At 35.9% G+C, this 25,516-nt stretch overlaps 2 protein-coding genes across 10 annotated transcripts in view; one reads left to right on the top strand and one right to left on the bottom strand.

Annotated features, from left to right (window-relative positions):
- GPR155 (G protein-coupled receptor 155) overlaps positions 1–11,998 on the top strand; it is a 42,476-nt gene extending 30,478 nt beyond the window's left edge. For 2 of the 4 annotated variants that reach the window (XM_059394192.1, XM_059394191.1), the window contains exons 12-16: positions 2,027–2,163; positions 3,604–3,699; positions 5,734–5,798; positions 7,288–7,425; positions 10,072–11,998. In XM_059394192.1, coding sequence (XP_059250175.1) covers positions 2,027–2,163; positions 3,604–3,699; positions 5,734–5,798; positions 7,288–7,425; positions 10,072–10,363 — 728 coding nt within the window. In that variant the 3' untranslated portion in view covers positions 10,364–11,998. Of the gene's footprint in view, positions 1–2,026; positions 2,164–3,603; positions 3,700–5,733; positions 5,799–7,287; positions 7,426–7,866; positions 7,915–10,018 lie in introns of all 4 variants that reach the window. The other 2 variants (XM_059394194.1, XM_059394193.1) reach the window with 2 other exon arrangements.
- A 4,789-nt stretch (positions 11,999–16,787) lies between these two features.
- The window catches only part of SCRN3 (secernin 3), a 28,593-nt gene continuing 19,864 nt past the window's right edge, over positions 16,788–25,516 (bottom strand). For all 6 annotated transcript variants that reach the window (XM_059394184.1, XM_059394185.1, XM_059394186.1 and 3 more), the window contains 3 exons: positions 24,236–24,398; positions 23,096–23,276; positions 16,788–19,323 (listed from right to left, as the gene is read on the bottom strand). In XM_059394184.1, coding sequence (XP_059250167.1) covers positions 19,153–19,323; positions 23,096–23,276; positions 24,236–24,398 — 515 coding nt within the window. In that variant the 3' untranslated portion in view covers positions 16,788–19,152. The remainder of the gene's footprint in view (positions 19,324–23,095; positions 23,277–24,235; positions 24,399–25,516) is intronic.

Genomic DNA, 25,516 nt, shown 5'->3' with positions numbered 1-25,516 from the left:
AGCAGAGGCTTAACCCATTGAGCCACCCAGGCAGCCCGCTAGCAATGAATCTTAATAGTGGAACTCACACTTCTATAGAAGGAAATGAAAATGTATCAGACGTTGAACCTTCACTGACTTTCTGCTAGGAAACCCCATTTGGCATTCAGTTCAACTGTCTTTCAGTTTTTTTATGCCACTCGCTTAAACTAATGTTTCTTTACTTTACCTCATAATTCCCAAGGCTTTCCTCCTTATGTTTTCTCCCTACGCAATACACCTAATAATAAAGTCTGTCGACGACTTCAATGTGTAATTTAACATTTTTTTGTCTCTGAAAATTACGTTATGCTCCCCTTATCTGTCATTTTCTTCATGAATAATGATGATTCCTGAGAACTCTTTTATGTAGGAGCGTCTTACATTTTCTGATCCTATTTGCAAAAGTTATACAGAAAGAAAGCCATCATGTATGGACTTCATCTACTCATGTAATTTAGTATCGTTCCTTAAGCCTGAAATAAAGAAAGGTTGAAGGAAATCAAACTATGAACAAGTGAGAATTTTTAGAGTTTAGCAGTATAATTAATTCCTCATCCCCAAAACACTGGCACAGCACAAAGGCAAAATCAATGTTGCAGTGTGTAAGAAAGGTAAATGAAAGATAATAAAGTTTATTTTTATCCATTTTTATAGTATCTGTACTCAGTATTTTAAGACCAGGCTTCTTATATATACTGAGATAGAATTTTTCTACATCAAGATATACACAAGTAATTATTATTAAAGTAAGCTCATACTAGAGAGACAGTTTGGCAGACTGCCTTCTTTTCACATAGCAACATTGTGCACTTCCCTGTGCTGTTTGCCAAAATGTTGGGCCATATTTCATGACTGTGTATGTCCTTTTCTGGAAACAGGCTCTAGGAAATACAAATTTTTATGATTGCCTTGAGGGTTAAGAGCTGTAAAATTGTGGTTTCATCTTTGACTTTTAAAAATCAGACTGTATGTTCAATTAGACATCCACTTTGTAAAAAATATTTTCCCCTGCTTTTGAGGCCATGGCCATATTGGAGCTGAGGCAGGAGAGCACAGGTTTCTTGGGAAAGGCCCCTCCCCTTTAGGCCAGAGAAAGGTCATACCTATAATTTGGACTTGCTTCTGCATGTCAGCAGAATGGTGTTTAACAGTTCTGATTTCTTAAAGGTCTTTTCTAAGGCAGGTTTTAAACTCTTTAATGAAAAGCAAGGGAGAATAGTACATTTGTGTTACATTTAGCGAAACTAGGATATCCATGACCAATATGTAAATTTGTTACCGATGAATTACGAGCTATTAATTCAGCTTTAAAAAAAGAAATCAAAATATAGATATAGATAGGTTTATAATATATAGCTAATGGCTATAATAACAGCTGATGGCATGAGGGAAGCATCCAGTATTGCTAAGCTAAAAAACAAAGAAACAAACACATAAGCGGGCTGCCAAACTGTGCCTTTGTTTGATCCTACTTTAATAAAAAGTACTTGTGTGTTCTTGGTATAGAAAAATTCTGTAAGTCAAGGGAACACCTGGGTGGCTCAGTCAGTTGAGCATCTACCTTCAGCTCAGGTCATGATCCCAGGAGCCTGGGATCGAGTCCCACATCAGGCTCGCTGCTCAGGGAGAGGGAGAGTCTGCTTCTCTCCCTCTCTCTCTGTTGCTGCTGCTCTATCAGATAAATAAAATCTTTAAGAAAAAAGAAAAGAAAAATTCTCTAAGTAGATACAGTAAACCTGGTCTTAAAATATATATACGTTACACTGTTGGCTAGTGTAGGAGAGACTGTGGCATCCTCCTTGTATTTTTCCAGATGCAAACACTTGACAAGTAGAACTCTCCTGAGACTACATGAAAGAGCCTCCCTCAGATTCCTTCTAAAATAATGAACTGATTCTGAGCTGAATGTGCATATGTGCTGGTTTGCTTCGAAAGTCATTATGAATTTAAAATGCATTCAAATAAAAAGCTCTGATTACAAATTGTTGTACTTACTGTCTTATAGATGATCATTGTGTGAGTCGCTGTAACTCCCAGAGCTGCATGTTAGTCCAGGAAGAAGAGCAGTATCTACAGAGCGGAGATCAGCAACTGACTCGACACGTGTTGCTGTGTTTACTTCTCATTATTGGCCTGTTTGCTGTAAATGTTTCCTCTGATTTTTGTTTGGGGGCCATTTCTTTAAATGTTTGGCAAAGATTTTATTCAGGCATCTGGGGGAAACTTAGTTGCTGCTTCTGGGAGGGGTGGGAGGCAACCAGGCCAGTTTGAATCCCAACCTTGAGCTGTTTCGGGGAGCAAGGGAGGTGAAGAATTCACAGCACTCTGTAGCCTAAATGCCCCAATAGCCTATTTGGTTTAGTCTCTGAACCTGTAATTCAGTAAGATCAGGTATCTCCATGCTGTGTATAGGGCTGCTTATTCTAACATATTCCTTGCAAGACCAACCTCAGTGGATAAATGCCGACATGGTTTCACAGGAGACATTTGTCAGATAAATAAGCTTTTAAACAGAATTTTTCATTATGAAAATAACACAACCACCTCATACCATGGATAATTATAAGATTACTGCCTTCTATTTTTAATACACCTTTCCTGGTTCTAATTGTCATACAGATTTATACCCTGTTTTGTCACCTGTGTCAACCATTTTCATATTGCTACATAGTCGTTCCTAACTGTTACTGGAAATGGCTCCTCAATAAACCATAGAGGAGATACATTATAATTTACCCAACTACTTTCTTAGGGATGGTTATTCCTAGTTCTTCAAAATGCTTAAATAGACATCTCCATGTAATATTTCTGTGTGATAGACTCTCAAAGTTGGGAAATCTAGACCAGAGAGTACAAATATTTGGATGCATTCTCTCAAATTGTTTTCTCAAGGAGTAGTATAGATTTGTCAAAGTACTCTCACCAGCTCTGAATGTAAAAATTTTTAAATTTTATCATTTTGTAAGTGAAATGCAGCATTTTTTCAATGCATTTCTCTGATTCCTGGGGGTTTTTAGAATGTTTTATGTCCTCTTTTGTGCATTATCAGTTATTATTATAGAATTCTTTGAGATGGTTCAAGTGTAACTTGCCTAGAGATGGGAGGTGGATCGTATAACGTATGAAGAAACCTTTTCACATGGGGATGCTGGTTACATAGAAAGCGATCAACCAGCACCATTTTAACTGCTATTTAAGAAAAAAAAAATCAAAAAATAAGAAATGCTGCCAAGAACTGCTGCTTAGCCATGTGATTGTTTTCATTGTGTAGAATTAATTTTAAAATCAGTCCTGTCTTGGGCTAGTCGGCAGACCTGATGTGTTATGTAAGCTTCTGTATTATAGCGCATGTCTTCTTGCTTCAAGTCTGATCAAATTAGATGCTGTTTGAATGACATCTGTCAAGAGGAGAGGTTGAAACCTCTTGTTCAAAAGACAAAGCCTCTATATTCTCTCAGTGTTTTTCCTTTTAGTCTTTTTCTGCCTAATTATTAAGCAGTAAAGTTATTGTACTGTGTTCTGGATAGGGAGAAATGATCAGCCAGCTTCATTTTAAAATACTATTTTCTCCTTCCTTTATAGAATCTTTCCAGTTGTTTGTGGTGGCTATTCAACCAAGAACCTGGAAGGCTCTATGTTGAGTTACAGTTTTTCTGTGCTGTATTTAACTTTGGCCAGGTATTTATTTCCTGAGAACTTTGAGGGCTTTTTTGTTTTGCTTTGTTTTCCTGGATGGGCTGTTTAGGGGGTAGTGGTGCGGATGTTGTTGTTTTCTTTTAAATCAAAAGGGTTTAGTTGGTTTGCCAGCTGCTGGTATGCGTGGCAGCTGACAGCTGTTGCCGGTCTCCATATTGGTTCAAGTCATCAGAATGCACACGGAGTGTTTCAATCAGAAACACCAAATCGTTTTTTGCTTTGGTTTTAAAATAAAGAATGATAATTTAAGCAGGGACAAGATGTTCCAGTTTCTTTTTAAACTTTGTGACTGTCTTAATAAGTCACTTTGGGAAAAAGAGTTACCTTCCCTGAGCCTTTAGTTTAGTCACTTAAATTGATGAATGTCATTTCATTTATATTTCGATGTTTCTTGGACAATAGGTACTTAAATCTTTTTTAGAAAATCTTGTGGTGGGTAAATAAATTTTGACCAGGGATAGTTAGTTACTGTTCCTTGAGGACCTACTACTATATGCCAACCATTATTAAGCATTATACATTAGTCATCTTACTTAAACATAAAGAATACCTACAAAGTAGACATTATCATTCCCAGTTTACAAATTAGAAACTAAAGTTCCATGGAGAACTAATGTAATAGATGTTATTGTTTTTATGTCACTATTAAAATAATATTTAAGGATAAGTGATATTTCGTTTATTGTATTGTATTGTATTGAAGATACTTTTATGTGTAAAGTTCAAAATGTTGATTGTTTTCAATCCCTTACCTTTTAATTAGGGAACCTTAGTCCCCAGACTAAGTATCAGGTTGAAAAAAATACTGTGTTTGAAATCACTGGTTTTAATAACCGACTGAGTCAGTTAACATCTATCAGTAAACACTCCTGCACATTTTATCCTAACATTAATTTCTTGAAATATTTCTGGTTTGTTTAGCCATTATTGTGGGAGCAAAAGGACTCTGTCCCGATAGATAAGTGACCTGTTCAGTTTATTACAGATAGATTCAAGTATTCCGGGCTACTTGATGCCTACCTCACTTTGTGACTCTGTGTGAGATCTGATTTTGTGCCCAAGACCTATAAAATACTAGGTTGAAAACTCATAGTTTCACTCAGCGTTTTGTATTCAGCAAAGCCACTCCAGGCTGAGTCACCCCAACACTGGGACTGAGAGGGCTTCACAAAAAAGCTAATGCCAGGAATGTTCCATTTGAAATGATGCCCCCTCAGCTAATGGCCCAGGTGTTTGAAAGGAGAGAGAGAGGGAGAGAGAGACCCTCCCCACACCACCAGCACCACCACATCCCATCTAGGTGTTAGTAAGATCATTACTTTTTCGTTGTTTACAGTTTGGGGGTAAAGAAAGGTAGATCCTTTGTGCAATGTATTACATTCTCCATCCCACCTGCCACGCACCGGCACTTAGATCCTTATCCCGCTGCGCCTGACGAATGGCAGTTCCCAGCCTCTTGCCTCCCCAAGCAGGCACAACTATCCAGATCTGTGGCTGACTTCCAGTGCCAGTTTGCTTCGTCACTCCCAAAGTCTTCAAAGCCTTTCTGTAAGCACCTAGCCAACTTCATTTCACGTAAAGTTCAGTTACTTCCTTAGAACCAAATACTATATAATTCTGTAATTTCTGAAGTGTTAATAGAGAAATAGTAAATACCTAAGCCCAATAGGAGATCATTTATTTTCTTTTTTTAAAAAGAGGAAAAAAAGACATAAAGCTCTGAAAAGTTTTCATTTTTCTTCAGTAAGCTAGGATGCAGATGTGGTCGCTCAGGACTGGTTTAAACCAGTGCTCCAACATAATTAGTAAGATGGAGACTAGAAAGAGGCCACCAAGTCATACCTGCCTCCAGGCATTAAACTTTATAGAGGGCCTGTCTTTTGTGTTCCATTTAAACTATTGCTGTAATCACTATGGGTTTGCTTCCCTCAGCACTAAATATGGTGGTTTCCGTAACTTCCCAGTCCTTAACATTCTAGTGTTGAATTCATAACTGTAACCTTTCCTCTTCCGTAGGGATTTATTTCCTTTGGCATCTTCGGATTGGACAGACATTTAATCATTCTGCCTTTCAAAAGAAGGTAAATTTAGTTTTGAAATAAATCTGTATCTGTAATGACAGATAATGACAAGGCCATTCTATTAAGATACTGATATTTTTTAAACCTTCAGTAACTGCTAGGAGACTACAGAAAGGGTAAATTTTAAACACTGAAGAAAGGTTATATGTTGATTCACATATCTTTTGTTAATAACTATGGAGAAAATATTGGGAGAACTCTGATTAATCCAACATTGTCATTTGCATTTTAACAAGAAATGATGGATGCAGACTTCTACCTATGCCATTAACTACGTAAAGTAAAATGAAACTTATAAGTGTATTTAGAGGGGCACCTGGGTGGCTCAGTGGGTTAAAGCCTCTGCCTTCGGCTCAGGTCATGATCCCAGAGTCCTAGGATCGAGTCTCAAATCGGGCTCTCTGCTCAGCGGGTAGTCTGCTTCCTCCTCTCTCTCTGCTGCCTCTCTGCCTACTTGTGATATATGCCTACTCTGTCAAATAAATAAATTAAATCTTAAAAAAAAAAAAGAAGTGTATTTAGAAATGGAAATTATTGATGTTTTACCCCCAAACGTCTGTATTTGACAATATAGATTCTCCTTTGATATTAGGATTTCTCTTTCTATCAAACTGACAATTTATAGAAAACTCATTCTCTTCTTTCTAAATTTTTTTTAGTTGCTTGATGAAGAGTTTCTTTGGATTCATATTGGGAATTTCTTTGTAATAATAATGATAGTGTGAATACAATAATGAAGTGGGAATTCTCCAACTTGGGAGTGGCAGGAAAGGGGGGGCACAAGACTTTGTATATCCTCATTTGTTTTCAAAGTCAAAATTAGTAGAAATTGGAAGTACTAGTGGATTTTATCCAAACAACTATATAAAGAGTGCCCAGTAGATGGTCACTCTTCTTTCTTTTCCTTCTTCTTTTTTGTCATCATTGATATCATTACATTATTAAGATGTCACTACTAGGGTCATAATCATTTCATTAAAAAGAAAAGCGTAATAGAAAAGTCACTGAACTTAGTTATCAGCTTCATAATGTTGACTGGGTAAAAAAGTCAACAGATCAATTGTCCAACGTTACAGAACAGAATCATTCTGTATTCCAGATCCCAGTATTTGTCTCCGTGGTACTGAAATTGGAAAATGATTAAATAGTTGATCTCTGTAAATTATTTTTGCAGCTTAAAACAGTAGAATGTAGAATAAGAAAAGAACTTCTTTTATTGGCAGAAACTGAAATAGATCAAATATATCAGGAGGGTTTATAAAATGTTCAAGCCTCAAGTCTCCCACCCTGCCTCACATCACCCCCACCCCACCTGCTTGGACCAGGAAACCAAATGCAGGTTATGTCTTTGCTTCAGAGACTAACCATATCTGCATGTTGAAGATGATATCTTTGGAAGAGCCATGTTGATGGAGTGATAAGCAAGAAGGGGTTTCCCCTCAGTGTTTTCCTTTCCTTAAAAGTGGCCTCCATAAATTTTGGTTTTTAGACTTGAATTCCTATGGAATAATAAAGAGACAGCAGAAAACAGGGGTTCTCCTGTTCCTGAGGAAATAAAAATGACCTGTCAACAATTTATCCATTATCACCGTGACCTCTGTATCCGAAACATTGTCAAGGAAAGAAGGTAAGTACAAATTCCAGATAATTATATTTTTGATGATTAATTTTGGTTTGTAACAGGCTAAGTAATGTGGTTGTAACTAACTACATGGTTATTTTCAATAGCATATTTACATGTAAAAGTTAAAATAGCTATGGGTCAGTTTATAATTTGAGGAAGAGCATTTATAAGATTTTTATACTTTCTAACTGTTGTATAACTTCTGATTTCCATATAAAATGTGAAAACTAATTGAGAATGAATCAAGATGTAGTCAAATATTAACATTAACTTCATATTGGCCATTAGTATCTCTCATAAAACTACGAGATACACTGAATTTAGATGTGGCTTTCTATTCTCCATCTCCTACCGGTACGTTATTTCATATTACTAATGACATTGTCAAGAAAATGAAATGAAATTGTCTTTTAATTAATTCTGCTGCTTATTTTTCCCTTCAAGTCCTAATCTTCAGTCTATGACATCATATTTATTCTTCTAATCCTTAAGGTATGGAGCATGCAGCAGGAAATGAATGTTACAGTGCCATGACTTTTGGTTGTTATAAAAGAGGGAAAAAAAATAACATAAAGAGCCAAGTACTTTCATGTCTGTAACTGTGTATTTGAAAATTTATGCATATTACCACTCAGATGCTATATTTACACATATTTACACATATTATGACAGTATATTTTATTATAAGTATATAATTTTTATTTTTATAAATAAATACTTATTTTATTATGAATATATAATTTTTACCAGTATAATTTTATTATTATGCCAGTATATTATTATAAACAAAAGGTAGCCTGGTATAGCTAGTGGAAAGGGGACTCACTGGTCAGACACTGATCCCAGAGGCCAGCTCCTGAGTCTGCGACTTACTAGCTCTGTGAATTGGGCCAGTTCGATTTTCTAAACCTTTGTGTTCCTCTTTTCTAAAGTTAGATAACACATCTTTGAATTGGATAGCAAAATCTATATGATGGTCCTGTCCTCGCTCAGTTTCTGGGAATGGTCAACTATGAAGAAAAGTTAGTTTCTTACCCTTAAAGACCCATGAAGAGAATGATTTCAAAGTTCCATCTGTGGATACTTCCAACGATTTACAATGATTTTTTTTTTTAAAGAAGAAAGGGCACTCCACTTAAGAAAGGCCCACTGTGACAGCCTACCTTCGGAAGCATGGCTTTTGCTTCCAGATGAAGAGGCTCTAGCTGGTGGCCCTGTCCCTCCACGTTCTGTACGGCGGCACATTCCCTGCCACTCTGTATGGCTCCGTGTGCTGCGATTGGAGCTGCCTGGTCAGTCATCAGGAAGCAATTATTATTCAGTTGGTGTCTGGGGTTATAAGGTGTTGGGCCATAAGTTAAAAATCCACAAGCAGGGAGAAGGATCAGACAAGAGGTTGTAATAGCCAGGCTTTTGTTCAAAGTGATATCTGTTGTTGCAAAGCAGAAATTAAGACGTTACTAAGCAAAATACTGATGTTAAAATATTTTATGTCCTTGAGAAGATCTTTCATGTCTATTAATCTCTTTTCTAATTTTTATATGGAACGCTATATTCATTGGTGGTTAACTGGTCTAAAATGTCTGTCACCTTTTTCTCGTTTCATCTTGATTTTCATCCGCTGTTACATGTTGTCAAGCACCGCAGGTTTTACAGCTTGACTAATGCTTGTGGACAGACTCATGTTATCTCTTACCTATTTGTATGAAAACCTACAGAATTCCTTTAATTGGTTCTTTTACATTTTCCTCCCCCATTGTTTATTTTGTCATATGTGAGGTACCCCTTATTTGCATTAGGAAGACAGATTTTAAATAATCAAGAAACAGATTCATTATCAAAGTACATTTTCAAGACCCAACATTTGTAGCAAGATAGCTCACACTTCCTTACTTCCTAATGCATATTCTTTTTTTTTTTTTTTAAGATTTTATTTATATATTTGAGAGAGAGTGAGCGAGATCACAAGCAGGCAGAGAGGCAGGCAGAGAGCTCAGCAGAGAGCCCGATGCAGGGCTTGATCCCAGGAGCCTGGGATCGTGACCTGAGCCAAAGGCAGAGGCTTAACCCACTGAGCCACCCAGGCGCCCCCCCCCCCCAATGCATATTCTTGACGAATGTTATCAGTAAGGTTGTCTTGCAGCAGAAGGCAAGAAGAAAGACTACTTGTGGGCACTGTGATAAACAGAAAATAATGATGTTTGATTTGAGTAGTTTAGTTAAAATGTCACTTCTTAGGAGCTTACAAAAAATATTATTTAATGTTCCTGAGATAATTAAGTGACCTCTTATACCTAAGAGTATAACTTATGAAATGAACAATATTCAGCTGTCTACAGAATGGATCTGATTGTAAAAGACCAGGTACTATAAAAAGAATGCTTCTTTGTAGACACATTTACATTATGTCAGGGTTTTTTTTACATGTTTCTGTTTTCACAAGCATTATTGGCATTTTTTTCTGGTGGATCTTTCTAGGGTCAGGTGAGTTAACAAACCCTTTATATTTAGAATAGTTTCATTCCTGCCACACTTTTAACTATCATGCTGTGTTTCCCTGTCTCCTGTTTTTCCTTGCTTGTCCTCTATCATGCAGTGCTGATACCAGGTTTACAGAACATATGGGTGAAACATTCCTTTGACATACAGGTGTGGTGCAAAGACGTCTGCTGGGACCTTCTGTGGCTGTGACCTGGTGAACTGGCTCATTGAAGTTGGCCTTGCCTCTGACCGCGGTGAAGCTGTGATATATGGAGATAGACTGGTGCAAGGGGGAGTCATCCAACATATTACCAACGAGTATGAATTTCGGGATGAGTACTTGTTTTATAGATTTCTTCAAAAGAGTCCTGAACAGAGTCCTCCTACTATTAATGCAAACACACCCCCACAGGAAAGATATAAAGAGATTGAGCATTCATCCCCATCCCCTCGGACCTAAGTTATGAAGGAGACAACCCCGGGCCATATCCTAGCCCCAGATCTGTTTCTTATAAGCTGTGTGACCTTGGGCAAATCACAACCTTTCTGAATCTCAGTTGCCTCATCTGTAAAATTTGGTGAGATGTGTTCCTACCCCATGTGAACATTTTGTGATTTCATGTGTATGGAAAACTCACAGGAAACTGAGTTAGGAAAAAGAGAAAACCAAGTCAAAATTTAAAGTTCTGATAGTAAGTATAATAAATACTATAAACTAGTTATGTCAGCATTTTAAAACATTGCTTCCTGCATCTGTTTGCTATAGTTTCAAAGTCGACATCCAATGTACTTGTGCTTTAAATCGCCAAATTTCGCAGGTATACTGCTGGCAGGAAATGGACCTTAAATTATGACAGCTTTGCACTTACTAATAGCATCTCCTGAAAAAGAATTTTAATGATTCTGATAAAAGGGCTCCTTATTCTGTTTTTCCCATTTTCTTGACAAACAGCACTCATTAAAACTAGAAGCAATATTTTTTTAAGTTCATTTTTTTCTTGCTTTTGTATCCGAAGTACTAATCTGTGCCACACAAGGCAAATAAGAACCACCATAAATAATATCTTCAAAATCCATCAACAGAAGTGTAATCTTTAACTTTTGTACTTAAGAAAATTTCATCAGTTCTGTTTAAATTTTATCAACAAAATTATTTTCATATATCAATTCTGGTGTATGCACAAAGCATTACAGTGCAGAAAGATAGCCCTATCAACATATTCCCTGTAGTTAAAAAGAAAAAAACTATATAGTTCAAGTCAAGATTTTAAAACATCCTTTTACATCTAGAATTTGGTCTTTTTAAAGTAGCCATGTATAAAAATCTATAAACTTGAAAATTATTCAGTGTTGCCCTCAGATAAGCTTTATCTCCAGAAAATTAAGATGAGATCTATTCACGTGACCTTTGAACCTCTGCTTAATTATTAGGTGTTAGTGCTTATTTAAAACATGTTTCAAGTATTTATTTTTCTCATATTTTTAATGTCTCATGTAAAAGCCATTTAGAGAATAATTTATAGATTTAAATCATTGTCCTTTTAATGCAACAAATATGTAATTTAAAAAAAACAACAACCTGCATGGAAGCCTGGTGTATTTAATGAGTAAATTACACTTTATTGTGTAGTATTAACCTGTACCAACTTTATATTATAATTAGGTGATGAGGATGTTTTTTCAGCAGAACTATGTTGCTGCAAGACCTTTTTTTTTTTTTTTAATGACCATATTATAAGTCTCAGAATGCTCAGGAGTAAGCATAAAGTTTCACTGTTATACAAGGAAACTTTTATACTGACAGCAGTACAGATATTAATTCACATGCATGCAGGCAACTCAAACTGGAGAATTTGTTTTGTGAAAAACGCATACTACACATGTTCTATTATTTGCATGAAGGGAATAAGCATCTTTTTCCATGGGAAACACTAAGAGAAAACTCTGGATCTGAACGATCTGAGGTTTCAGATAAAGGCTTTTTAAGGGATATTTTTAGGATTATGGATATGCTAATTTTATTAAATAAAAATATTTGTAACTTTTACTCTCACTGACAAAGCAAGTTTCTCAATAAAATACCTATTTTAACTTGCATTGCCAACATCTTTTCTTTGAGTAATCTGAAAAATGGAGAAGCCATCACCAAGGTCTTTTCTTTAAGTTTTCAATGTTTTTAAGATTTTATTTTTTTAGAGTGAGACAGAAAGAGCATGAGCAGGGGGAGGGGGAGAGGGCCAAGGAGACTCCCCACTGAGAGTGAAGCCCTTCATGGGGCTTGAGGTGGGGCTCGATCCCAGGACCCTAAGACCATGACCTGAGTCAAAATTAGATGCTTAACTAAATGAGCCACTCAGGTGGCCCTCAGTGTTTTCTTAAATGGGTCTCCTGAGATTGTTCTGTTCTTTGTGACCCTATGCATGGGGATCCCGTATGCACAGAGCTTTGCCCAATAATGCACTCAGTAAGTACTTTTTATTAATGAATTAATATGACAGAGTCCTTTTCACATTCCATTATATTTAATATACAGGATCACAGCTGAGAAAATTACCTGATAGAATTTTTATTAAAATCTACCCCTTTTAGGTGCTGGGTTGGCTCAGTTGGTAGAGCATGCAACTCTTGATCTCAGGGTCATGAGTTCAAGCTCTGTGTTGTGTATAGAGAACTTAAAAAAAAAAAAAACTACCCCTTTTAGGCTAATATTCAATATGTAAGTTCATTTCTTTGTTCTGATTAATTCCATGACTACATTTTGTTTAAACTTCAGTAGTTTTAGGGGCACCTGGGTGGCTCAGTGGGTTAAAGCCTCTGCCTTTGGCTCAGGTCATGATCTTAGGGTCCTGGGATCGAGCCCTGCATCGGGCTCTCTGCTCAGCAAGGGGCCTGCTTCCCCCTCTCTCTCTGCCTACTTGTGATCTCTGTCTGTCAAATAAATAAAATCTTAAAAAAAAAAAAAAAACCTTCAATAGTTTTAGAATAAGGTAGAGTGTGCTTGGTATTTAAAAAAAAAAAAAGAAAGAATGATGATTAATGACATTAAGTTTATAAGAGCAAGAAAAATGTAAAACTATTACTTTACATGTTTGCTATGCAAAATATAGCTCTTAGTTTTTGCCCCTTCAATTTTCATATGATGTAAAATATTAAATGACTTTAGACCACTGGTCATAGGTAGTCAAGTGATGTCTCGTGGTTGGAAACACAGTTCAGGATCAGAAATGTTATCACCATTCTTCAGGAAAAGGTGAGATGATCAATTTCTATGATTGGGGGGTGCCTGGATGGCTCAGTGGGTTAAAAACCTCTGCCTTTGGCTCAGGTCGTGATCCCAGGGTCCTGGGATCAAGCCCCGCATTGGGCTCTCTGCTCAGCAGGGAGCCTGCTTCCCTTCCTCTCTCTCTGCCTGCCTCTCGGCCTACCTGTGATCTCTGTCAAATAAATGAATAAAATCATTTTTAAAAAAACTTTAAAAAATAAAAAATTAGAAAAAAAATTTCTATGATTGGTATGAGAAAACCCTGAAGTAATTAATTAAAAAGAGAAAACATTCACTCTGTTGAATCTATTTCTGGCAAATTTTACAAGTAGAAACTAAATTTTCAAAATTTTAGGCTGCATAATTATTTCTAGGACAAAATTTTTGGTTGATCAACAAAACTAAAAGACAATCTACTGAATGGGAGAAGATATTTGCAAGTGACATAACTGAAAAAGGGTTAGTATCCAAAATATATAAAGAACTTATGCAACTTGACACCAAAAAAACAAATAATCCAATTAAAAAATTGGACACAAGACACAGACATTTCTCCAAAGAAGACATATAGATGGTCAATAGACACATGAAAAGATGCTCGACTTCACTCACCATCAGGGAAATGCAAATCAAAACCACAGTAAGATGTCAGCTCACACCTGTCAGAATGGCTAAAACCAAAAAACACGAGAAACAAGTGTTGGCAAGGATGGGGAGGAAAAGGAACCCTCATGCATTGTTTGTGGGAATACAAACTGGGAAAATGCAAACTGAGGAAAACAGTATGGAGGTCCTTCAAAAAATTAAAACTAGAAAAAAATAAAAAATGGAACTACCATTTGGTCCAGGAATTGTACTGAGTATTCACCTAAAAAATAAAAAAACACAAATTTGAAAGGATATATGCATCCCTATGTTTAATACAGCATTATTTGCAATAGTTAGCCAAATATCTATCAATAGATGAATGGATAAAGATGAGGCGTGTGTGTGTGTGTGTATATATATATTCATTATTATATATAGAGAATATATGTATATATTCAATATATATATTGAATATATATATTCATTATTATGGGTGAACTATATACACACACACACACACACACACATATATAAAATATTCATCCATAAGAAAAAATGAAATCTTGCCATTTGCAACAACATGGATGGATCTAGAGAATATGATGCTAAGCGAAATAAGTCAGTCAGAGAAAGACAAATACCATATGATTTCACTCATATGTGAAATTTAAGAAACAAAACAAAGGGAAAAAAAAAGAAACCAAAGACAAACTGTTAACTATAGAGAACAAACAGATTGGGGCAGAGGGAATGATGGGTGAAACAGGTGAAAGGTATTAAAACTACACTTATCTTGGTAAGCACTGAGTAATAGATGGAATTGTTGAATCCCTATATTGTATACCTGAAACTAATACAAAACTGTATGTTAATTATACTGGAATCGAAATAAAAATAAAATTTTGGTTGAAGATTAATACATAAATTGCTATTTTCACCAAAGATCAAACAAACGAACTTTTTCTAAAGTACTCAATTTATTAAATTATTCCTTGGGTTTATTACATCATGGTAAATATAAAGCCTATCACTTAAGGGTTCACCAAAAAGAAAAAAACCAAAAGCTTAATTTTAGCTACTAAATTTTTTTATTTAAGAAATACATGAAATTTAAGAAAACCTTAAATTTTCTAAACTATACCACAAGGCATTAATTACCCACACAATTACCAAAACCCAAATACCACATTGGATTTAGAGAGTGAAAGTCTCCCAAACGGTTTCTTAATTAATTCACACATCCTTACAATAATCCTTGTATTTAGGGAGTTGTTATTCCCATTTTGAATATGGAAAAAGTCAACAAGTTGACCTGTGACTTTACAAAGGTTACTAAGTAGATAAATTGTCTAAGTAATTTGCTCAACTTTACAGAGGACTGTATAAGTTACTTCCATCAGCACTCAAATGCTCATTTAGCAAATATTTACTGAGCATGTAGCTTGTGCCAACACCGTGTTGAATACTGAGCACACAACTGTGGGAACAAAGATGGTTCCGAGCCTCATAAAGCTTCTATATTACTGTGAAAGACAGGCGTTAGACACATAATTACACTTGTGATCAGGATCACATGTGGCTCTGAGAGTGTGTAGCAACAGACTTGACCCTGTGGTATGGGGAAGGCTTTCCTGAGGAATTCATGTTTCAGCGAAGTTCTAAAGGTTGAAAGGAACTACTGACATAAAAGAGGAGCACGCGAAAAGAATGATGCAAGTAGGGGTTTATAGCCATTGTGAAAGAACTGGGTACATTCGTGGATTTGGAAGAGCAGCATAGGAAGAGCTTTTTAGAAAGGGGAATGCAAATTTATGCTGGCGCTGTGGAAAACAGTATGGAATTTCCTTCGAAAAGTTAAAAATAGAATTACCATATGATCCAGTAATTCAGCAACTGGGTATTTACTCAAAGAAAACAAAAACATTAATTTAAAAAGATATATGCACCCCTCTGTTTATTGCAGCATTATTTACAATAGCCAAAATGTGGAAGCAACCCAAGTGTCCATATATACATGAATGGGTAAAGAAGTTGCAGTATGTATACATACAACGGAATATTATTCAGCCATAAGAAAGAAAGAATGAAATCTTGCCATTTGCACCAACATGGATGGACAGACGGTAAAATGCTAAGTGAAATAAGCCAGTGAGAAAAAAAACAAATACCATATTATTTCACTCATATGTAGAATTTAAGAAACAAAACAGATGAACACCAAAAAGAAGAAACAGACTTAAGTACAGAGAACTGGTGGCTGCCAGGAGGGAGGTGGATGGGGGGAATGGATGAAATCAATGAAGGAGGGCGCCTGGGTGGCTCAGTGGATTAAGCTGCTGCCTTCGGCTCAGGTCATGATCTCAGGGTCCTGGGATCGAGTCCCGCATCAGGCTCTCTGCTCAGCAGGGAGCCTGCTTCCCTCTCTCTCTCTCTCTCTCTGGCTGCCTCTCTGTCTACTTGGGATTTCTCTCTGTCAAATAAATAAATAAATCTTTAAAAAAAAAAAAGAAATCGATGAAGGAGATTACAAAAAAAAGAAAAAAACACTGGCAAAACTGTAGTAAGATATAGATGGGAAAGATCAGCAGGATCTTTTTGATAGTTGTTAAGGATTGGGACTTATTTCAATGATTCTTTAAAAGAGTTTTAGACTCAACAATAAGAAAAGGAACAACCTGATTTTAAAAATGAGCAAAAGATCTGAACAGATATGTCACCAAAGAAGATGGCAAATAACCATATAAAAAGGTGCTCTGCTTCGTATATCATAAGCAAATTAAAACAATGAGATACTACTACACACATATGAGATGGCCAAAATCCAGAACACTGACAATACCTAATGACAAGGATGTGAAGGAACAAAAACTCTCATTCATTGCTGGTGGAATGCAAAATCATAGTCACTCTGGAAGATAGTGTGGCAGTTTCTTACAAGACTAAACATACTCTTAGCATACCATCCAGCACTCATGTTGCTGGGTATTTACCCAAATAAACTGAAAACTTATGTCTACACAAAAACTGGCACACAGATGTTTATAGCAGCTTTATTCATAATTGCCAAAACATGGAAGCAACTAAGATGTCTTTCAATAGTGGGCATCAGCAACCAAGATATCCAGACAATGTAATGTTATTCAGCACTAAAAAGAAATGAGCTCTCAAGCCATAAGAAGACATGGAGGGACCTTAAATGCATATTACTAAGTAAGTTAAAGAGCAAATGAGAAAAGGCTACATACTGTATGATTCCAGCTATGTGATATTCTAGAAAGGGCAAAACTATGGAGACAGTAAAAAAGATAAGTAGCTGTCAGGGATTTGGGGAGGGAGAGATGAATAGGTAGAGCACAGATGATATTTAAAGGAGTAAATCTACTCTGTCTGATACTATGATCATTAATACACATCATTGTAGTTGTCCAAACCCATAGAAGGTACATTGAGTGAACCCGAATGTAGACTATGGATTTGGAGCAATAATGATATGTCCATATAGGTTCATCAGTTATAACAAATGTACTGTTCTAGTGTGGGATGTTGATAGAGGGGGATGCTGGAGGTGGGACAGGAGGTATATGGGAACTCTATTTTCTGTTAAGTTTTGCTCTAAATCTAAAACTTGCTATAAAAAATATTTTCTTAAAAAGTTTTAGGAGGGGGCGCCTGGGTGGCTCAGTGGGTTAAAGCCTCTGCCTTCAGCTCAGGTTGTGAACTCAGGGTCCTGAGATTGAGCCCCGCATCGGGCTCTCTGCTCAGTGGGGAGCCTGCTTCTTCCTCTATCTCTCTGCCTACTTGTGATCTCTGTCTGTCAAATAAATAAATAAATAAAAATCTTAAAAAAAAAAAAAGTTTTAGGAGGGCAATTCATAATTAGATTTACATTCCTTAGAGATCAGTCAGTCTGTGGAGACCCATGTGAATGGAGATAGAGAACAAGAATGGGTATAGGAAAGAGTTAGCTGCAGTTGTCCAGGTGAAAGATGGTGCTAACTGAGTCTAGGGTGGTGTGGGAAGAGAAAGAGAAAATATGTTAGCCCTAGGGAGAGAAATAAGATTCAAGTATGTGTCCCTGGATAAATGAATGGACTCCTTCCCCTTAGTTTCCTCATATATTAAGAGAGAGAAGAGAGGTGTAGGGGTTGGCCAGGGGTCTTCATGATTTGGGGAGAAGCTAACACTGAACCATATCTAAGGCAAACAGAATTAACTGAGTCCTTGAGACAAATATCTTTTCATTTGTAATGGCAGCCCTGTATTAGACAAGAACAACATCAGACAGATTATGGTTGTTATGAAAGAACTTTTAAAAAAAATTTCCTGGCACTCTTTAGATACAGTGATTCACTACTTTAGTCATAATCCTAATTACAGTGACAGTAACCAATAAATATGATAATACCTAAAATAGATATTTGTAGAAACCAATAAATAGTGTTATTTTGAGTTGGATTTTTCTTTTGTTTATATTTGCAATTTTGAGTCCTCTCTACATAACTTTGACAAAGTTTTATAAACTTTGGGTAGATATTACTCATTTATAATGTTCACAATACGCTATACACTATAATGTTCTTAACGTTCATAATACACTAACGATCCTATTCATTGCCACTGTCTCACTCCTGTTGCTGTTTTTAACTGAGTGAACAGAAATAAAATTTGAGAAAGATTTGAGACACATAAATAGTGTCTCCTAAGATCTCGGTTCCCTTATCCCATTTCCTAATCCCCAGACAAGCTCTTCTAAAAATATTAAAGCCTATAAAGATGCATGGCTGAAAAACTGCTTGATAATTAGAGCTAAAAGCTCACCGGTCAGCCAAGCCTTGACAAAAAGCATGTTTGAGTTTAATAAAAGTGCATTTGCATAATTAATACATTATAATAAGACAATGTGTAAATTTAGGATATTTTGTTAGAGATGATTAGTATGTGCCTAATGAGAAAAACTCATTACTTGAGAAACAATATTTTCCATTACTAAAGAAAAATCTGCTTTCTGTAAATGAGAAAATTATTTGAGGCCAAACATAACTATAATAAACATAAATGTATGTATTATTTTAATATTTTTTGTTTTATGAAGAATTAAATATTTAATTATTACAATTTTTAAAAGGTATTATGGCTAAAAAAAAAAATAGGCAAATAAATACATGAAATACCTCCTGGATATCCCATGATATACATGCCTAATTCCAATGTTATTTTCATTCTCAATATTTCAGCAAGGCTATATGTAGTTCTCATAGGCCATTAATGTAAATGCTATTAAAGAATAATCAGATCTGCTTAAATTAGGTTATCATTTACCAATGATAACATTGTGATAGATGATAGATGATAGGTGATAGATTCTGACTTTAAAGAAGATTGCTCACCATACATGACCACTAAGGACTAATGTTTGACTTATAAATTCTAATTTCATCTTTTGCACACTGAGGAAAGAGATTAACTATTTTATCCACATCAAGGTGCTTGTTTTGAAGAATTGATTCCATCTCTTTGAATAGGTCTTTCTCCAGTTTCTTCATGTTGTCCAACAAGGTTTTGGCTTTTTCCTAAACAATTAAAAATAAAAATAAATAAACACATACACATACACATACAAGTCTAACCAAATTCTACAGACAAGATTTGTTCATTCTGGGTTCTACTTCTAGTTTGGTTCCCTTCCTCTTATTCTTTAGATATAGAAGGAATGAAATGCTTTGGGAAAAATCATTGTTCTAGATTGAATTAACAGATTAACCCCAATTTACTAGGTATTTTAAATTGAAAATAGTAGAAAAGATAAGAATAGTTGTGTAGGATTAGTCTATAAGCAAGAAACCTAAAAGACAAATAATAGGACAATTGAAATTATGAAATTGTGATGGGGAAGGTTGCTAAAAATTGAGGCTAAGTTCTTTATGAAGTTGGAGCTTCTATACTTAAAATCAATATTATCAGATTAAAGAAAGGAAAAAGAACAGCAATATTCAAAGGAAAGAACAACTAAAAGAAAAGACATTTTTTCGATGATTCCTCCCTGTGATTTCTCTGTTTCAAGAAGGGGGGTAGGGGAACAGTCATGACTTTTACAGAATGAAGCAATTTTTAAGTTATTGACGAATTACCATAACCAGTTTTAGAATAGGTACTGAAAGGAAAAGTATGTAAGAAGAAAGTTATTAGAAAATAAGGATAATTTTTAAAATCTGAACAATTATGGGGCAGAACTTCACAAGACAAAGATTTTTAACCTTAATATGGACTTTAAAATAAAATTGTATTGACTTTTTCTAAGAAACGCTATATTAGATAACAGTGGGAAAAATGTATTTTGTCTATAAATGGCATTGGAATAATTAGTCAGCTCTTGGAAAACAAAGAGTAGGATCCCTACTTCATAACAGACACAAAAATAAATTTCCCCAAATTAAAGAACTAAATATTTTTTTCAAATACACATATACATACTGGAAGAAAATACAGAAGTTTTATTTATTTTGAAGTGAGGCTGGCCTTTTCAAGCATAAAATCAAGATGCCTTAAAGGAAAAGACTAACAAATGTAATTGACTAAACATAAAACAATGAACTGAGACAAAAAATTTGCAATATAACAAAGACTCAAAATTCACATATTTTTGCCTCTTTGAAGCAAAAGACAAAAACAACCAAGAAACCACTGAAAAGTAGGCTAAGGAAAAGAAGCATTTAAGTCATTTAAGAGGAAATACTAATGGCCAATAAACATATGAGAAGATTTCTAACCTCATTAATAATCAAGAAATGTAAATTAAGGGGCACCTGGGTGGCTCAGCTGGTTAAATGGCTGCCTTCAGCTCAGGTCAAGATCTTACTTAGGGTGCTGGGATGGAGCCTCCTGCTCTTGCTTCTCCCTCTTTCCTCACCCCTACCCACCACTCATGCTCGTGATCTCAGGCTCTGGCTCTCTCTTTCTCTCAAATAAAATCTTTAAAAAAAATGTAAATTAAAAGTCAGTAGCATTGACTCTAAGACATAAAAGTAGATTAGAACCAGAGAAAGACAAACAACGTAAGATTTCACTTAGACGTGGAATCTAAAAACCAAAACAAATGAATGAACAAACAAAAAGCAGAAATAGACCCATAAATACAGAGCAAACAGATTGATGGCTGCCAGAGGAGAGGGGAGTGAGGGGGAGCAAAATGGGTGAAGAGGAGAGGGAGATACAGATGTCCAGTTATGGAATGAATAAGTCATAGGGATAAAAGGCACATAAAAAATATAGTTACTGGTATTGTAATAACATATGGTGATAGACGGCAGCTACACTTGGGGTGAGCATAGTATAATGTACAGAATTGTCCAATCTCTATACTGTACACCTGAAACTAATGTTAACATTGTGTATCAACTATACTTAAATTAAAAAAAATAGACTAGAACCCAGCTCTTTGACACTTCTTCCCTTAAATTCTATTCTTTCCACTGCTTTCTGTTGTCAATCTAACATTTAATGTCTATTAAAGCCTAAAATACTAACAACAGCTTTTAAATTTTAATTCCAGTATTGCTCAGAAAACTGTCAATCAGCAATTTAATGAAACAAAAATTTAATAATAAGTCTACAAAATCAACCTACCAGACGCAGCATTAAGGGGGAAAGGAAGCTGACAACTCTTGAGAACTATAGTAAGCAGTTAGTGCAGTGTGGAGGCTGCTCAGGGAGGAACAAGGGAAAATGCCCCCAGAGCCAACAGTCTGAAACACATCACTGAAGAACGTGAGCAAGAAGAGCCAAAGGGCTCATCATTCTTCACAGGGCTGTGCTGAGTCTAGAGGGTAAGCCAAGCCCACACAGTGTACGGCAGTGTATGGCCAGTGGACTGCGCTCTCATCGACACATGTGATGGGCTTCTAAGACAAACTGCTTGCCTCTCACTCCATGCCACCAGGCTACAAAAAGTGTTTATGCTCTAAGTTTTCATTTTTCGTTTAAAGATTTATTTAAAGGAGGGGAGGGGCAGAGGGAGAAGAAGAGAGACTCTTAAGCAGACCCCTTGCTGAGCATGGGGCCCACACATGGCCGATGCTTGGCTCCATGTCGGGCTCAATCTAATGACCCTGAGATCACGGCCTGAGCTGAAACCAAGAGTCACATGCTAAACTGACTTTGTCACCCAGGCATCCCCACAGTCAAAGTTTGAAGTGAAAGCAAAGTAGCCCAAAATAAATTAAGAACAGTGTCAAGAATTCACAGCAAATAGAAGGTCTGGACAGAACTCTCTGCTTTTAAGTGTAAGCAAAGCAGGTCGGGGAATGGCAACTGTGCCAACATACTACAGACAAAAGCAAGTAAATAATTACCTGAAGGACAATTAATTTAATTAATATTACATAGAATGTATGTGTAGATACATATATGTATATATATAGTATATGTATATGTATATACTTTATATATACATATAAAGTATATGTATATACTTTGATGAATTAAAAGAAATTATAGATGATAGAAATCAGGAGCTGGTATAAACAGGTGAGAAAAGGTATAAGATGGCCAATCTTTTCCTTCACTGAAGGAAATGAGTTGATGGTTCTGCAAAAAAAACTTTGGGTAGCCCTTCTATTTCCTTCTAGTCTATTTTTTAATAGACTAGAAGGCTAACAGACCTCTAAGGCTGGGTGCCTGGGTGGCTCAGTTGGTTAAGCAACTGCCTGTGATTCAGGTCATAATCCTGGAGTCCCAGGATCGAGTCTCACATCAGGCTCCCTGCTGAGCAGGGAGCCTGCTTCTCCCTCTGACCCCCCAACCCAAGCATGCACTCTCTCTCTCTCTCTCTCTCATTCTCTCCCAAATAAATAAAATCTTTTTAAAAATCAATCTAAGGCTATATGATTACAAACATTATGTAAGAGGCCATGTTAACTGCCCTCCAGTAGCTTTGTCATTTTTGGTGTGAGATATAAATGAAGTAAGCTGCTTAAACTACCCAAGCCTCAGATTCCTTATCAGTAAAATGGATATAATAATAGTAGCTGCTCACAAAGAATGTGAAGATTAAATAAAATATTCTGCGTAATGGTACCATGATCCTGGTGGATAGTAAGTGCTCAGTAAATGTGAAGTACTGTTACTACATTTAATACATTAACTTCCCTGAAAGATTCACAATGCATTTTTAACAACTATTTTTAAACTTCGGTTACAACTCTATAATCTAAACATCTAAACGATTTTTAAACCTATTTTTAGATGAAGGAAGGAAAGAAAGCTGAAATTCCGAAGTTCAAAATGTGGATTGAATCATACTTGAAACTATTCTTAATGACAAAACAGAATATAATTTAATCATACCTCCTTTTTATCTATTACTTCCAATGCCTGTTGATGTTTTTGGTAGAGTGGGTGTCTTCTGTCAGGCTTAAACTGAAAACGTGGCCTCTTTTTAACTGGATCTTCATGTCCAAATGTTGGTGAACTCGTATCCAAGAGTTGTGGAATATTTGGTACAAATATGAAAGGCTTAAAAACGGATCTAGAAGAAAAAGTCTTCAATAATTGGCTTATGGGGATATAAAAATATTTAGCATCATTCTAAATCTTTTAAGATTCCCTCTAGTTTCTATTAATTTCTTACATATTAGTTGTTCTTGTCATACTAGTTATACCCATGCTGTCTGTCTTGGTACACTGGGCTCTTCTTTGGGGCTGGGAAACACACTTTTTTTAGCCCTGTATTCCCAGGAACCTAACAAAGGGGCTGGCACAGAAACAGTCCCAAGTGAAATTATAGTTCATCATTTTATACTGCAAACTCCACAGCTGAAGGGTAAGAACAATCCTCAGTACTACAGATTGAGGATTAGGATTTGGAAAGAAAAAGAGCAGCAGTATTAATAAGGTATTCATGAGTCTCATCCAATATTCTTGAAAATATCTTTACTAACACAAAAGACCATAATACCAGGAGATAGTGACTATAAGATCATTTCTAAATATAGTGCACATTAAGTTCTATGAGAGACACTAATGACTAGTCTGTACAAATCCTATTTGAGATATAACTTCAACTACTGATGGTTTAAATTTTATATGCGTGTATTTTCTAGATATGAGTAGATAAGTAACCACCTAAATCTGGCACAACTACATCATTTAATATTTTACTGTTATTAATCATCTAATATTGTAATATTGAATCTGCAAAAGAAAACCATCTACCTTACTTTTCTTGACAACTTTAAATATATGTGGGGGAAGAGATAACTGCATATAAGAATCTGTTAACATATTGTAATACTGTACTATAAAAATGAAAATAGCTATGGCAGTTATGTACATGTGATAATGGAATACTACAACCTGAACAGAAAATGCATACAAAAATAACTGTCATATTTGTGTAAGAAAAATTTAGCCTGGCAAAATCACCAAGGACTAGTGACTACCCTACTCCCTGACCCTTTGCTGGTTTATGATATTTTATGACTTTACCTCTCAGGATCAGGAGTCCCTGTGAAGAAGTGAATGCAAGGAAGGCTGGAGTCTTGAGGTAAAATAGAAACCATGCTTGCGGTGGTCAGGAATTCTCCCTCCATATTAATGCCACTTGGTTTATCTCGGAGAATGTCCATCATTGTTTCAAAAGTTATATTTCCTAGGGAATTCATTTTTAAAAATCATCAAATACATATGAATTTGTAGACTGATATACTATAAATATGAACTGCTTTCTCTATTGATAGTATATAACATGAGATAATGATCTAGGGATAAATTAGATGTTAACTACAAACAAACCTTATATCATAACTATTAGTCTCATTCTGCTGTTGTAAGGAAGATTTTTTAGAAAAATATAAAATACAAAGTCTCAAAACCACTTAGGTAAAATCGTAACTTCCTAAGAAGGAATAAAAAATGCAAAATATGCTCAGTCTTGTCCTTGATAAAAAAAATTTTAAGGTGAATTTAGTTAGCATTGCAGTATCAGTAACTACTATCTGAGTCTATCCATTCTGGAAACCAAATATTAAGAGAATATTGTGCTTGGTTTCCAAAATTATACAAGATGTTATTTATAAAATAACCTACTACTTTTCCTTTAATAATTTCTGTACCTGACATTAATAACATGTGAATTTTAACCAGAGTGGGAATGAAGGAGACAAAACATATTATTGGTTAATGGAATCTTTATGAACATAATTCTGCTGGGCTACTTAAAAAACTTAAATGCCGGGACGCCTGGGTGGCTCAGTTGGTTAAGCAGCTGCCTTCAGCTCGGGTCATGATCCCAGCATCCTGGGATGGAGTCCCACAGCAGGCTCCTTGCTTGGCAGGGAGCCTGCTTCTCCCTCTCCCTCTGCCTCTGCCTGCCACTCTGTCTGCCTGTGCTCAATCTCGCTCCTCTCTCTCTGACGAATAAATAAATAAAATTTTTTTAAAAAATCAAAAACTTAAATGCCATTGTGTGTAATGAAAATAGATGGTATTATATTTTGTTTTCTGTTTTCATATGTGAAGTTTGATATTTTTTTTTTAAGATTTTATTTATTTATTTGTGAGAGAGAGAGAGTGAGAGCAAGCACAGGCAGACAGAGTGGAAGGCAGAGTCAGAGGGAGAAGCAGGCTCCCTGCAGAGCAAGGAGCCCGATATGGGACTCGATCCCAGGACGCTGGGATCATGACCTGAGCCGAAGGCAGCTGCTTAACCAACTGAGCCACCCAGGCGTCCCTGAAGTTTGATATTTTAAAAAAATAGAAAAACATCTA

This window comes from Mustela nigripes, chromosome 3 (assembly GCF_022355385.1).
Source record: "Mustela nigripes isolate SB6536 chromosome 3, MUSNIG.SB6536, whole genome shotgun sequence".
Lineage (NCBI taxonomy): Eukaryota > Metazoa > Chordata > Mammalia > Carnivora > Mustelidae > Mustela > Mustela nigripes.
This window is presented reverse-complemented; position numbering and strand designations above follow the sequence as displayed.